The sequence below is a fragment of the Balaenoptera acutorostrata genome, chromosome 3 (genome assembly GCF_949987535.1).
Source record: "Balaenoptera acutorostrata chromosome 3, mBalAcu1.1, whole genome shotgun sequence".
Lineage (NCBI taxonomy): Eukaryota > Metazoa > Chordata > Mammalia > Artiodactyla > Balaenopteridae > Balaenoptera > Balaenoptera acutorostrata.
The window spans coordinates 144,437,672-144,450,291 of NC_080066.1; the positions used below are offsets into that span (position 1 = coordinate 144,437,672).

General features: G+C 41.4%; 1 protein-coding gene across 4 annotated transcripts in view; it reads left to right on the forward strand.

Moving 5' to 3' along the window:
- Positions 1-12,620, forward strand: part of FNTB (farnesyltransferase, CAAX box, beta) — a 73,356-nt gene that overhangs the window by 51,402 nt on the left and 9,334 nt on the right. The window contains exons 8-11 of one of the 4 annotated variants that reach the window (XM_007184299.2): positions 5,152-5,281; positions 8,269-8,401; positions 10,716-10,739; positions 11,163-11,285. In XM_007184299.2, coding sequence (XP_007184361.1) covers positions 5,152-5,281; positions 8,269-8,401; positions 10,716-10,739; positions 11,163-11,285 — 410 coding nt within the window. The remainder of the gene's footprint in view (positions 1-5,151; positions 5,282-8,268; positions 8,402-10,715; positions 10,740-11,162; positions 11,286-12,620) is intronic. The other 3 variants (XM_057544787.1, XM_007184300.2, XM_007184301.2) reach the window with 3 other exon arrangements.

Sequence of the window (12,620 nt, forward strand, 5' to 3'; positions counted from 1 at the left end):
TGGTTACTTCGGGGGAGAAAGTAAAGAAAATGAGATTAAGGGAGGTCTGTACTTCTACTCAGGAGACTTCAAGTGTATCTGTAATTGTTTGTTTAAAATAAAAAAACCTGAAATGCATATGGCTAAATCAAAGCTAGGTGTTAGATACATGTATGTTCTATATATTATTTGCTATACTTTCCTGGATCCTTCAAATTATTTCATAATTTAAAAAAAAGGTATAGTAGATTTATATGTACTATTGAGGAATTATATCCAAGCTGTATTGTTTTATTTTTTACATTTTAATTTTTATCAAAGTAGTACTTACTACTATGAAAATACAATTTTCAGCTAAACCAAATGAGATACTATGATCATATTTACTTTTTTGTATAACTTTTACTTTCCTGGATTTAATTATTACCTCTTAATGCCCGAATTTTCTGCCAGATCTATAAAATTATTCTCAATACAGTTAAACACTTCAGGTAACGTATCAGTTCTCTTTTGTGTGTGTGTGTGTGTGTGTTTGTGTATGTGTGTGTGCAAGTGCGTTTTGAGTTATCCCTCCTGCGGCCTCTGCCCTCCTGCTTCAGACTGGACAGATTGCTCTCAGCTTGCTGCACAGCAGGCATCCAGAAGCTTCCTTTCAGCATGAAATTCACTTCACTTTTCTGCTTTGTTAAAGCCCCGTCCTCCTTTTTCTTGGTTTACTCACTCATTTTAATGAATCACATATCATATTCCAACAGATCCCCAGAAAGAGAACTTCAGAGGTGCATTTTAAAGATTTTGCATGTATTTTTATTCTAGTCTCACACTTGATTTATAGTTTATTTGGTTAGAGACTTCTAAATTGGAAACTGGATAAATTGTATTCCTTCAGAATTTTTAAGCATTGCTCCATTATCTTCTGGCTACCAGTGTCATTGTTAAAAAGGCTGATAATAATGGTAACCAGCATTTACTGAGGATTTGGTATGTAATACTCAATAGTAAGGGAGCGATAGTTTAAAGATTGAGAGTATATAGCCTTTTGATCTGGACTACCTGGGTTTGGTCCTTTTTTATACTTTCTGTTTTTCTCAGTTGAGATTTCCCATCTTTTCATTCATTACAAGTGTATTTTTCTTCACTTCACTGAGGTAAATATAAAATTATAATATCTACTTTAAAATTCTTGCCTGGTCATTTCAACATCTGGCTGTCTTGGAGTTGACATGTCTCACTTGCCTGAGTGTCTATGTCAAGTAATATTTGGACTGTACCCTGGACATTGTGATGTTATATTGTAGAGATTGGATTCTGTTAGATTGCTTTAAAGAGTGTTGATATTTTTCCTTTAGCAGGCAATCAACTTGGTTAGACACACCTGCAGTGGGCAGGGGCTCAGGTCTTGGATCCGTTCTTGGTCAGAAGCTGCTTTCAGTTTGCCCAATGCATGTGTGATTCAGGGTCAGGTAAAATTTTAAGCAAAGTTTAAACACGAAATTTGGGTTTTCCTTCTCTGGCTCTCCTCTTTCTGGGATTCTTCCTCAATTACTGTCAGCCTGGTTCTTCTTGCCAGAAACATGGTGGGCCTTCTGTTAGCTTCAGCTGCCTTCCCCTGACCTGCTGCTGCCACTGTTAGGTGACTGTAGCCATCCTCAGGGCAAATCAGGAAGAAAAAAAATAGGGTAGGGGAGGGGACGACTGACTGCTCCAACTTTCAAATCCCCAGCTTTTTTCAGTTTGCTTAGCCCTCGGGAAGTTGTTTTAGTGTGTTTTGTCCAGAGTATATAGTTATTTGCAGGATTGGTTTGTTAGGCACTTAACTAGATGTGAAATTCTGACTGCCTGGGTTTGAAGCCCAGTTTTGTCATTTATTAGCTTTGTGCCTTGGATAAATTGTTTAACTTCTCCATGTCATAGTTTCCGTATATAGCAAATGATGGGATATTGAATTTGACATTAAGCTAAAATACAAAGAAATTAAGCGACCAAAACCTGTTAGGGTAACCACTGTGCTTTACTGCCTCCCAATCTACTGTATTCCCAATCCATTGTTTATTTTTGTTTTGTTTCTCTTATTCTTGCTGTTTGAAAAATTCATGATGATGAACCATGATATGGATTTCTTTTTCCATTCATTGTGCTGGGCACTCAGCAGTTATCTTCAGTCTAGAATTGCATGTACTTTACTTCCAAGAAACTTTATTATTTCTTTGATAACTTCTTCCCCTCCATTTTCTTTGTTTGCTCTTTTTATAACATCCAATAAGTGGAATTGGTCTTCTAATTTTTCAAAAATTTTTTGCCTATCTTTCATCTCTTAATCTTTCTTATTGTGCTTTCTAAGAGATTCCCTTACCTTTTATCTTCTAATTCCTCTGTTGAGTTTTTATTTCTGCAGTTCTGTTTTAACTTTTAATCTCCATTTATAAAGAATACTTCCTTTTTATATTCTCTCCTGTTCTTGTTTCAGGGATATTTGTCCTTGCAGTGTTTTTATTTTGTATATAATATTTTATCTAAAGATATAACTTAAAGTTTACTTCTGCTCCCTACATTATTTCCTCCGATTTATTTTTGTTTATTTGTCTTATTTTTGTTTCATGTTTTACATAAAAGTCTCTTTCATGGAAGAGATTTTGCTCAAATGTCTGGTGTTCATATTTAAGTGTCAGGTGCTAAAAAAACTGTGTGTGCCAGGGTGGGCTGGGATGCAGCCATTCATGGGGGAATTCTCATATACCAATATCTGTAGGGTGTTTCCCTTGGGCTTATCCGTTTCCCTAGAGAAGAATCTTCCAGATTCCTGGTTGGGGTATGAAGTTAGCAGCCAGCTTTGTGAAACACTCATAGGGAAAGGGGCTGAGGGTGCCTGTGCTCAGATCTTAGACTCACTTAATCCCCGCTCAGTACAGTGCCTCCGCCTGCTCCCAGCTGTGCTGGAAATCCTGGAATTCAGTCCCTCTTCATTCAGCCCCTGAAACCTCCCATCTCCTGCTGGGTACCTGGAGGTATAGCTGATTCTCTTATAAATTTACCACCAGTCAACTTGGTTCAAACTCATCCCACTTTAGGGGTACCTTGTGTCCCCCGGCTTGTCATCGGAACATATCACCTTGCTTTCTATTTCTTCTTCCCTCTTTTCCTCCCAGGGCTGGTTTAGGTTTCTCGGTTCTGTTAAGTCAGTTACGTCTTATCTCTCTCCTTTTCCAGCTTTCACAATTTTGTTATCTCCTGTCTGTATTCATATCCTCTCCTATTCTCTTTACCCTTGTGGATTTATCCTTTTTTAAAATTCCTTTACTTTCATTTTACTGGACTCTTGTGTTCAATCAGTTACATTTAACTAGAAGATACTCCCAAAGAATTTTTCTAAATTGCTCTCATGCATGTAAAAACAAAGGGATGGAAAGTGGAATATGTAAATAAATGTATATTGTGTGTGTGTGCATGTGTGTATGTGTGGAGAGAAAGAGAGACTGAGACATAGAAACTCAGCTGGTGAGAGGAACTAGGAGGCCAGGCTCAGCAGGAGTCGTAACTTTTTATTGTTTATTCTTTTATACTGTTTTATTTTTATTTTTTTAACTCAAAAAACATTTTTAAAGATAAGTTAAGAAAAATAAATTCAGAGGTCCCTTGCATGTTCTTCACTCATCAGACCTCTCAAACTTGAGCTGTTCCTATGCTCCGTGAAGCCAAGTGCACTGGAAAGAAAACTTGGATTGTGTGTCTTTGGGTGGTGGTGGGGTTAGGGGATAGAAGATGCTGAAGAATCTGTTCAGGGGATGGTAGCCAGTTCTTGACTCTGCACTCTGTGCTGTGATCTCCCTGGGCCTTGGGCCTCTCTGAAAAGGTCCTCTGAGTTCTGAAGGCCTCTCCTTTAACGAGAGGTACCTGGAAGACAGGAGGTATTACAGGTTCCTTTCTCTTCCACCCAGAAGTTGGATTAGGTGCTCATCCACCTTGCACCTGTCAGGATTTGTGAGGCAGACACACCTGTAGGGAGTGTGACTCTATGTACATACCTGTAGATCATTGGAAGTAAAGTTCTATGTTATATGAAAACATACTGAAAAGAAAATCTCTTATTTCACAGATAAAACATGTTTATTATAAACAAGCAAAAAGAAAATCTAACTGCTTGTAATCCACCACTAACCACTCATTTGCTGTATATGTTTCCAGAATTCCAGAAAAATCATGCAGTATATTATCATTTTATAACTTTTTCATGTAATGTATTTGGAACATTTTTAAGTATACTTCTGTAGCATTATTTTAAATGACTGTGTAGTATTCTGTTATACGAATATACCATAATTTATATAACAAGTCCCTTACTGTTGAGCTTCTGAGTTGTTTCTAATATTTCACTGTTATAAATGGGAATACAGTAAACATTCTTACAATCTAATTTTTGAACACATTTCTTACTTACTTTATAGGATTAATTCCTAGAAATGACCCTATATTGCTGAGCCAAAGATTACTCATGTTTTTATGACTAGAAAATACACTCTTAATATATAGTCTAATCCCAAATAATAATTATTATGATAATAAAGTAATTTGAAAATGTAGGAAATTGTAATTTAAAAAAATAAGTTTACTTTGAATAGTTATAAAGGTATATATTTTTACTATAGGAACTTTTTGAAAATACAGAAAAATAAAGAGGAAAAATATCAGCAATAGACCTGTACTAAAAGATAACCAGAATTAGCAATTATTTTTCAATTTTATTTTAACCTGATGGTTATCACACTATACGTATGATTTTATAACTTCTTCCAAAAAGTAATGATTTGAGGTACTATGTTTGTTACATTAGTAGACTATGTCTGAGTTTCCTTTTTTTTTGAGGAAAAGGCATTTCTAAAAGTTAATTAGCATCTTTCCATTCATAGTTGCAGTGTTGTTTGTTTTTTTAATAGAAGTATAGTTGATTTATAATGTTGTGTTAGTTTCTGGTGTACAACAGAGTGATTCAGTTTTATATATATATTCTTTTTCATATTCTTTTCCATTATAGTTTATTACAAGATACTGAATATAGTTACAGCTATTGAATATAGTTGCATTAAACTAAGCAAACTCATCCTTTGCCATCCAGGGTGGTCCTGCACTTGTGCTTATTGGTTGACACTCAATCTGCTTTTCTCAATCTCCTTCCAGGTGTCAAAATTGGGAAGGTGGAATTGGCGGGGTGCCTGGGATGGAAGCCCACGGCGGCTATACTTTCTGTGGCCTGGCCGCACTGGTCATCCTCAAGAAGGAACGCTTCTTAAACTTGAAGAGCTTATTAGTAAGTACTTGGTGATCCGTCTTCCTCTCAGGCCCCAGGCCCCCGAGATGTGACTGCTCAGGCATGCCGGCTTAAGGGACGGTTGGCTGTGGGAAGGGCTAACAGTTCCTGCCTTGAGCTGTGAACTAACAGTCCTGTAACGAAGCTTCAGATGCAGTTGCTGGAGTGCTCAGCACTGTACCAAGAAAGTGCAAGGGGTGAACATCTGTGCTCGGTTTCAGTTCCCTTCTTCCTGCTTTTCCATCTTCCTGCTCTGAACTTTCTGTACAGTGTGTTAGGCCAATTCCAGAGGCTTCTTGAATCCCTCAGACATCTGGTATGGGCCAGAGTACCTTCCTCCTACTTCAAAGAGAAGTATAGCTTCAGCCTCTTAAAACTAGAGGTTATCATGTGCCTTAGAAAGATTCTCCTGGGAGAAGAAGTTATGAGAAGAGCTTTGAGGCACTTTGAAGCCAAGCTTTTACCTGCTGCACTATGTGAACATTTAGTAACTACCTTTACATGATCTAGGCACAGCTGGGTAATGCACAGAGCAGGTGGCCCAGGCATTTATATCCCAACTCCAAGCTCCTGCCCAATATTCAGAATGAACTCAGAGCGCAGTCAGCTTCAGGGACTTGTTAGATTATAGCTAAATTATCATTGGAGGCCTAGTACACAAACACACACACACACAGAGCCACGAAGGAGCTATCTTTGGGGAAGCATTTATTCCCTCACCATGACCTCAAAGCAAACCAGCTGCAACTGATATTCATCTCCTCTCCCCAAGTTCAGATGTCAGGTTCCTATCATAGGAACCATTGTGAGACCCATCTTGAGCTTCCAAGGCAGTTTCTATTATACTCTATACAGATATGACCAGCAACATTTTGTCCTCACCTTTTAGGAAGCCTCCTATAGCATACTCTTCTTGAAGGTTCTTACAGCCTTGAAGGTTTATGTCAAAATGGCCAACTTTGTGCACAGACTTTATCAAACATTTTGAAAACTGATCACCAACAAGGCGTGAAACATAAAATCTCCATCTCCCAGGCAGAAATAAGGAATAAGCAGATGCCTCAGTTACAATAACAGTGTTCTGGATTTGAACCCTGTCTGCGCCACTTCACAGCCATATGACCTTGGGAAAATGGTCTAATCTGTTTTAACTTCAATTTTTTTCCTCTGTAAGGTAGAAGTAACAGTTCTTTGAAGGTCAAAGGAGAGAACATGTAGAAACAGCCTGGTACATAATAGGTGCGACCTTCTTATCCAAACTGCTCCCTCCCCTCTGTTTGCTCTGGGAGAACTAGGACCCATATTTGAAGGATTTTATGAATTCATATAGCCAAGGGAAACAGAATAAATCCATGGACTTAGGCACTGGAAAAAATTAATTAGTCTAGGTTAGAAACACTTAATCTGTGGGGCAAGTAAAAGTGAAGCATGGACTCCCTGCTGTAGTGCCTGTTTCCTTGAGTAATGCTTCGCCTGCTTGCATTAAATGGCATCAATCCTAAAGCGCTGGTTCATTCAAGACTGACTGGGGATATATTAGTGCCTGCACCTGCAGTGCAGTTTTTCTGTGTCTTTTTAAGAATTTTGGATTGTGACTCTCTATGGGTGGGTGTTACTTTGAACAGGGATATAATCTAAAGTCTACAATTAGTAATTAAAGGAGGGCTGGACTCCTCCTTCTGAAGAGAGTCCTTAGTGACTCCTTTCAGGAACTCAGTCTAGTAAGAACGTAGGTACAGGGGAAATACCGTACTCTGTACCTTTCAGTTTGGTGAGGCAGCTCCGTGAGTCACTGGCAGGTGGCTGGAACTGCCTTGGGGGGCTGGGAGGGAAGTGGAGATATTATCTGCCCGGCCAGTTGGTTACTCATTCCTCGAGGCCAAACCCTTCACTATCTCCATATTCATAGTAGAGTGTGTTTAGAAAACTTGGAGATAAGTGAGGAATGCATCACGTGTGACCACAGAGTGACACCAAGAGCCATTTTACAGGTTCAGAGTAAACTCTTTTCTTCTGTCAGCCAGCCAGTTTCCCCTGGGATAGCAGAGAGGCTAGACCGCACAGAGCCATCCTCGTTCACCAGGGCTAACAGCTTCTGCCCCCAGTCCTGGGAGAGACAAGGGCCATGCTAAGAAATCTTGGATGGGGCTTCCCTGGTGGTGTAGTGGTTGAGAATCTGCCTGCCAATGCAGGGGACACGGGTTTGAGCCCTGGTCTGGGTAGATCCCACATGCCGTGGAGCAACTAGGCCCGTGAGCCACAACTACTGAGCCCGCGTGTCTGGAGCCTGTGCTCCGCAACAAGAGAGGCCGCGATAGTGAGAGGCCCGCGCACCACGATGAAGAATGGCCCCCGCTTGCTGCAACTAGAGAAAGCCCTCACACAGAAACGAAGACCCAACACAGCCAAAAATAAAAATAATAAATAAATTTTTTTTTAAAATGTCATCTTTAAAAAAAAAAAAAGAAATCTTGGATGAATTTCCTCAGGTGCCAAGTAAAAGTCAAGAGTAGTTTGAGATCATCTGATGACTTGTAGCACAAAATTCCATTTATCTGCTTTTAATAAACTTCCCCAAGCAGGGAAAGTGAATAGAAATGAGCCACTGGTGGTCTGGCCTTAAACTTCCTAGTTACACCTTATTTATTGAGAGGCTTGCAGGTTTCCTTTCAGGCCAACTTGGCGCACTTGTTCTCTCAGCACCAGAACCCACCTGGAAGCCGGGAAAAGGTGGTTAGTTGTCTGTTAGGCCCTGAGCAGAGATTCATGCTGGTTGCCTCATGAGGGTTAGACTAGATGTTGCACTGTAGTGTAGTCTGTGGCAGTGAGGGTGAGGAAGTCTGAGGCCAGAGCACCAGAACTCGGGTGCCAGGAAGCCAAGGGACGGGACCCCTCCCTCCCAGATTGGCCTCTGGGGATCTGGGCTTGCTGGATTTCGTGTCTCTTTTAACCTACAGCTGCCTCTCCCTTCTCTGTCTCACGCTCAGCAATGGGTGACAAGCCGGCAGATGCGGTTTGAAGGTGGATTTCAGGGCCGCTGCAACAAGCTGGTGGACGGCTGCTACTCCTTCTGGCAGGCGGGACTCCTGCCCCTGCTCCACCGTGCACTGCACGCCCAAGGTGAGCCCAGGGGCTGTAGGCAGGGCTGGGTGACTCCCGTCAGCTGCTGGCCGGGTAGGAGGCCAGGGCGCTTTGTTAGAGGGGTTGAAATAGGCTGTCTGTCCTGGATTTTGAGGTGCCCGGCGAGGCCCTTCCCGCCTCAGGCTAGGATTCCGTCCCAGTGGTTTGGGGGCCACTGCTGCTTCACTCTGGCTGTGGCTAGCGGGGAGGCAGGTGCCTGGCTCCGCGGTGCCCGCCACCTCGACTCCGTGTGAAGCCATATGAAGTTTCCGATGCAGAACTCTCTATGTGTCACGTCAGAACTGAAAACCCACACTACGCACATGGTCACAGCAGTGACAGAAAGGCAGTTGCGTAAGCGGGCAGAGAGCCAGAACCCCTGGAGCAAAGACCCACCGTGCCTGGCTGGCTGCGTGGTTCCCGCCATTAGAAGTGTCGTATTTTAGATTCACTGAAGAATCCTGGATGCGCGTTTGTCCCCCCCCCCCCCCTGCCCCGCACCACTGGAGCGGAGAGACCTGGGTTCACCTCTGTGGAGCCTCAGATGGGAATGCAGATCCAAGCAGTGAGACAGAGAGCAAACTTCTGGGAGCCTTCCCTTGTTACCTCTCGACATCTCAGGCCACTGGCTGCCTCTGGAATCATCTTTTTCATTTATTTTATGTGAGAACAGGGTGTCTTGAGGAAACCAGTGGGAGAGGGGAGGTCTGGAGGCCCTGCTGGGCGCGGATCTGGTCTTGGAATGAGATCCCTTGGCCCAGAGGGAAGCTTTTCTTTGGACTTAGTAGTTGGGTTATTCATTGCTCAAATGTAGAATATGAAATTCTTTTCTACTGCCCCCATCCCCCGCCCTGCCCCACACACGTTTTCTTCTTGTTTGGCTGTTTTTTTCTGAGCCCCTTTCGTTTCTTAATTTCATTTAAGTTGTGGCCACTTTGGGTACCGAATTGAAGTCAGCAGAGCCTCTATCCTGTCTCCCCATCGCCCCATCCTCCCCATCCTGGTCTGTCCTGAGAGTCCTTGGCCTGGAGCCCCCGGGCTTTCAGTTTCAGGGTGCTGAGATATGTCTCAGCTGAGATACGTCCCCTGACTCTGGAACCTGCACGGTCTCTGGCTGAACACTATAGTAGGGAAGTCAGAAGTCCCCCGAGAGTCTGGCATTTCAAAACAGAAATAACTTGGGGTTTTAGTGATCTCTTTATTTGGAACTGGTGAGGTCAGGCCTCTGGGTCACACCGTCAGCCTTTCACAAACCTGTCCCTGGCAGGATTAAGATGCAGTCATTCTGCAGCTGCCAGGAAAATCTAGTGAGGGCGTAACAGGAGGGCTACCTGCCAAAGTCTTCAAGGGGGCCCTGGTTCACATTTTGTTTATCGTAGTGCAAGTTCTGGAGGACTAGTCATATTCAAAGCTCTGCCTGTGGGAAAAGTTAGTTGCCTGTGAATCTTGGTACTTCCAGCTTTTTTCACTGCCTGGAAGGAGGCCCATGTTAGGCCCGAAACTCACGTCTCAGCAAACAGTGGACCTGGACTAGGCAGGGGTCCCGAAGACAGGAGTGTTTTGAGTGGCGGGCAAAATGCTGACGTTGGGAGTCAAAAGGAAATGCGACGTAGAACGATATTCACAATATACTGTGATCAAAGTTAGGTTTCAAAGCAGTATGTATGTAATTCCATTTTCAGTGAAGAGTTGACTCCAAAAAATTAAATGGAAGGTATCTGGGTTGTGAAATGACAGGTGATGTTTGTTTTCTTTCTTTTTTACTTCTATTTTCTAATTTTTCTACAATTAATATATCTTTCTTACATAAAGGAAAACAACAAAAGTTATTTTACAAAAGAGAAATTCTATAAACAAAACTAGTAGCAAGGTGGGGAAAATATTTGGATAAATGATGAAGAGCTTAATTTCGTTTGAGAAAGTCATACCAAGCAGTAAGAAACATGAACAACCCAATTGAAAAACAGGCAGAGGATCTGAACAGACAGGTTCAGAACAGACAGAAAAAGAAGAACTGATATTATTATAACTTCTACTACAGTTGCTACAACTACTAAGACTTACCACGTGCTCACCGCAAGCCAGGGGCAGAACTGAGTATTGCACATATATTTTCTCATTTGATCCTCCAAACAGCCCTATGAAACAAATACTATCCGGGAGTTCCCTGGTGGCCTAGTAGTTAGGATTCCAGGGTTTCACTGCTGTGGCCCAGGTTCAATCCCTGGTTGGGGAACTGACATACCGCAAGCTGCATGGCCAAAAAAAAGAAAAAGAAAAAGAAACAGGTTCTATCATTATTCCCATTTTACAGGTGCGGAAACAAAGTACAGCATGGGTAAGTGACTTGCTTTATAATACCTGATTGCCAGCTATCATGGTATCAGAGCCCTGCCATCTGTAGATGGCCATTAATCAGACGAAAAGGTGATAGTTAAAGAAATGTAAATAAAAACAGTGGGACCCTATTTGTTTTTACTATCAGATTAGCAGAGATTAGAAAATTTGATACCCTATGTTGGGGAAAGTGTGGGAAAACAGGCACTTTTCACTGTTAGAGGGGGTGTAAATAGGTGCGTCATTTTTTGGAGGGTAGTTTGGAGATACCAGTTTAAATTATTTAAACCCAGTGAGGGCACTGGCAGGAATTTACTTGCACAGACATTGCAGAGGATGTGTGTTGAAGTGGAGTTTAATAGCAAACAACCCAACTGCCCATCAAAAGGCTAACAGTTAAATAAATTATGATCTCTTCATACAGTAGCTGCATTACAATGGGCTCACGTGGAAAGCTCTCCAGGACACAACGGAAAGTGTCAAAGGCCAGGCCGAGAACAGTCTATCTGTGTGCACACAGGCTGGCATCCACCCAGCTTTTCTGGAAGTATACACAACTCCCCTTTAACAATGGGTACCTTTGGGAGAGGGGTAGGAGATGGAGGGAGGGAAATGTACTTTTCCTATTGTACTGTAGGCTGCTTTTTTTTCTTTTCTTTTTTTTTTTTTTACCATGTGTGTTACTACTTTTATTTTAGTAAGTGAACAAATACATTTTTAAAAGGTGATGATGATGATCATACTGATAACTAAAAAGATGACATGGGACCGGCACACGGTAGCACATGAACCCAGGCCAATCCCTATCTCTTCCGTAGCCCATATGGTGACTGCCTTACGTATAGAAGACAGTATTTGAGTTCAAGAACAAATTGCTATTAATATCTTTAAAATATCAAATGCTGACTAAATTAGTGAGTCACTTTGTTTTTGTGGAGCAGTAGGGTAGCAGCAGGCCTGTGAGTTTCTGTTTGGATTGATAGTTACTAGTTGCTGCCATGTTCTTTGGGATGTACCCCAGGCTTTATTTGTCCACCTGTGAAATTGAGCTACCTGTGGCTGTACCTGTCAGTTACTGTTTGAAAAACTTTTGATTTCTCAGATAAAAGGAACCTTTGAAATGCAGAATGACATTATAATGGGGATCTGTGTTTTAAGGGAGAGATGTAAGGGATTTAAAAGGCCGACTCCAGTGCACAGTTACCACCCTGTAATCATATCTCCCTTCATCTCACCGTAATTATGTGTGTTGATGTGCAAATTCAAGATCTCAGGAAGTTCCTTGTCGAGTTTATGAACTTTGAGCCTTTAGACTTCAATAATGTAGGGGGTAACTGAAACACTCTGTAATCTTTTTAATAATAAACATAGCATTTTCTTTTCAGATTCCAATTTTAGCGATAGGTTATCATTTACCTTAAGGTAACAGTCTTTTATTATAGGATATGAAGTAAAGGTATATTTTGTGCAGATGTTTAATGCAGTTATCCTAAAGTTTAGTAAATATGCTTTTAAAAATAACAGCTTTGTTGAGATGTAATTCACATACTGAACAATTTACCCATTTAAAGTGTACAGTTCAGTAGTTTTTAGTGTATTCAGAGTTGTGCAACCATCACTATAATCAGTTTTAGAGTTTTCATCACCACCCCCCCAAATCCCTGTACCCATTAAATGTGCTTCTTAAAAGAAGAAATCACAAAGGAAAAAATCAACACTGTGATTACAGCATATGTGTAAACTATATTTATGCAATTAAAAAACCCCATATAACCAAAAAAGTAGAGCCAAAAGGGAGAAATAGGTATACCATATGATACAGATAAAGACTAAATATAGTAAAAAGCTAGATTAATAAAATTGACTCTTGGATCTCAGAAGA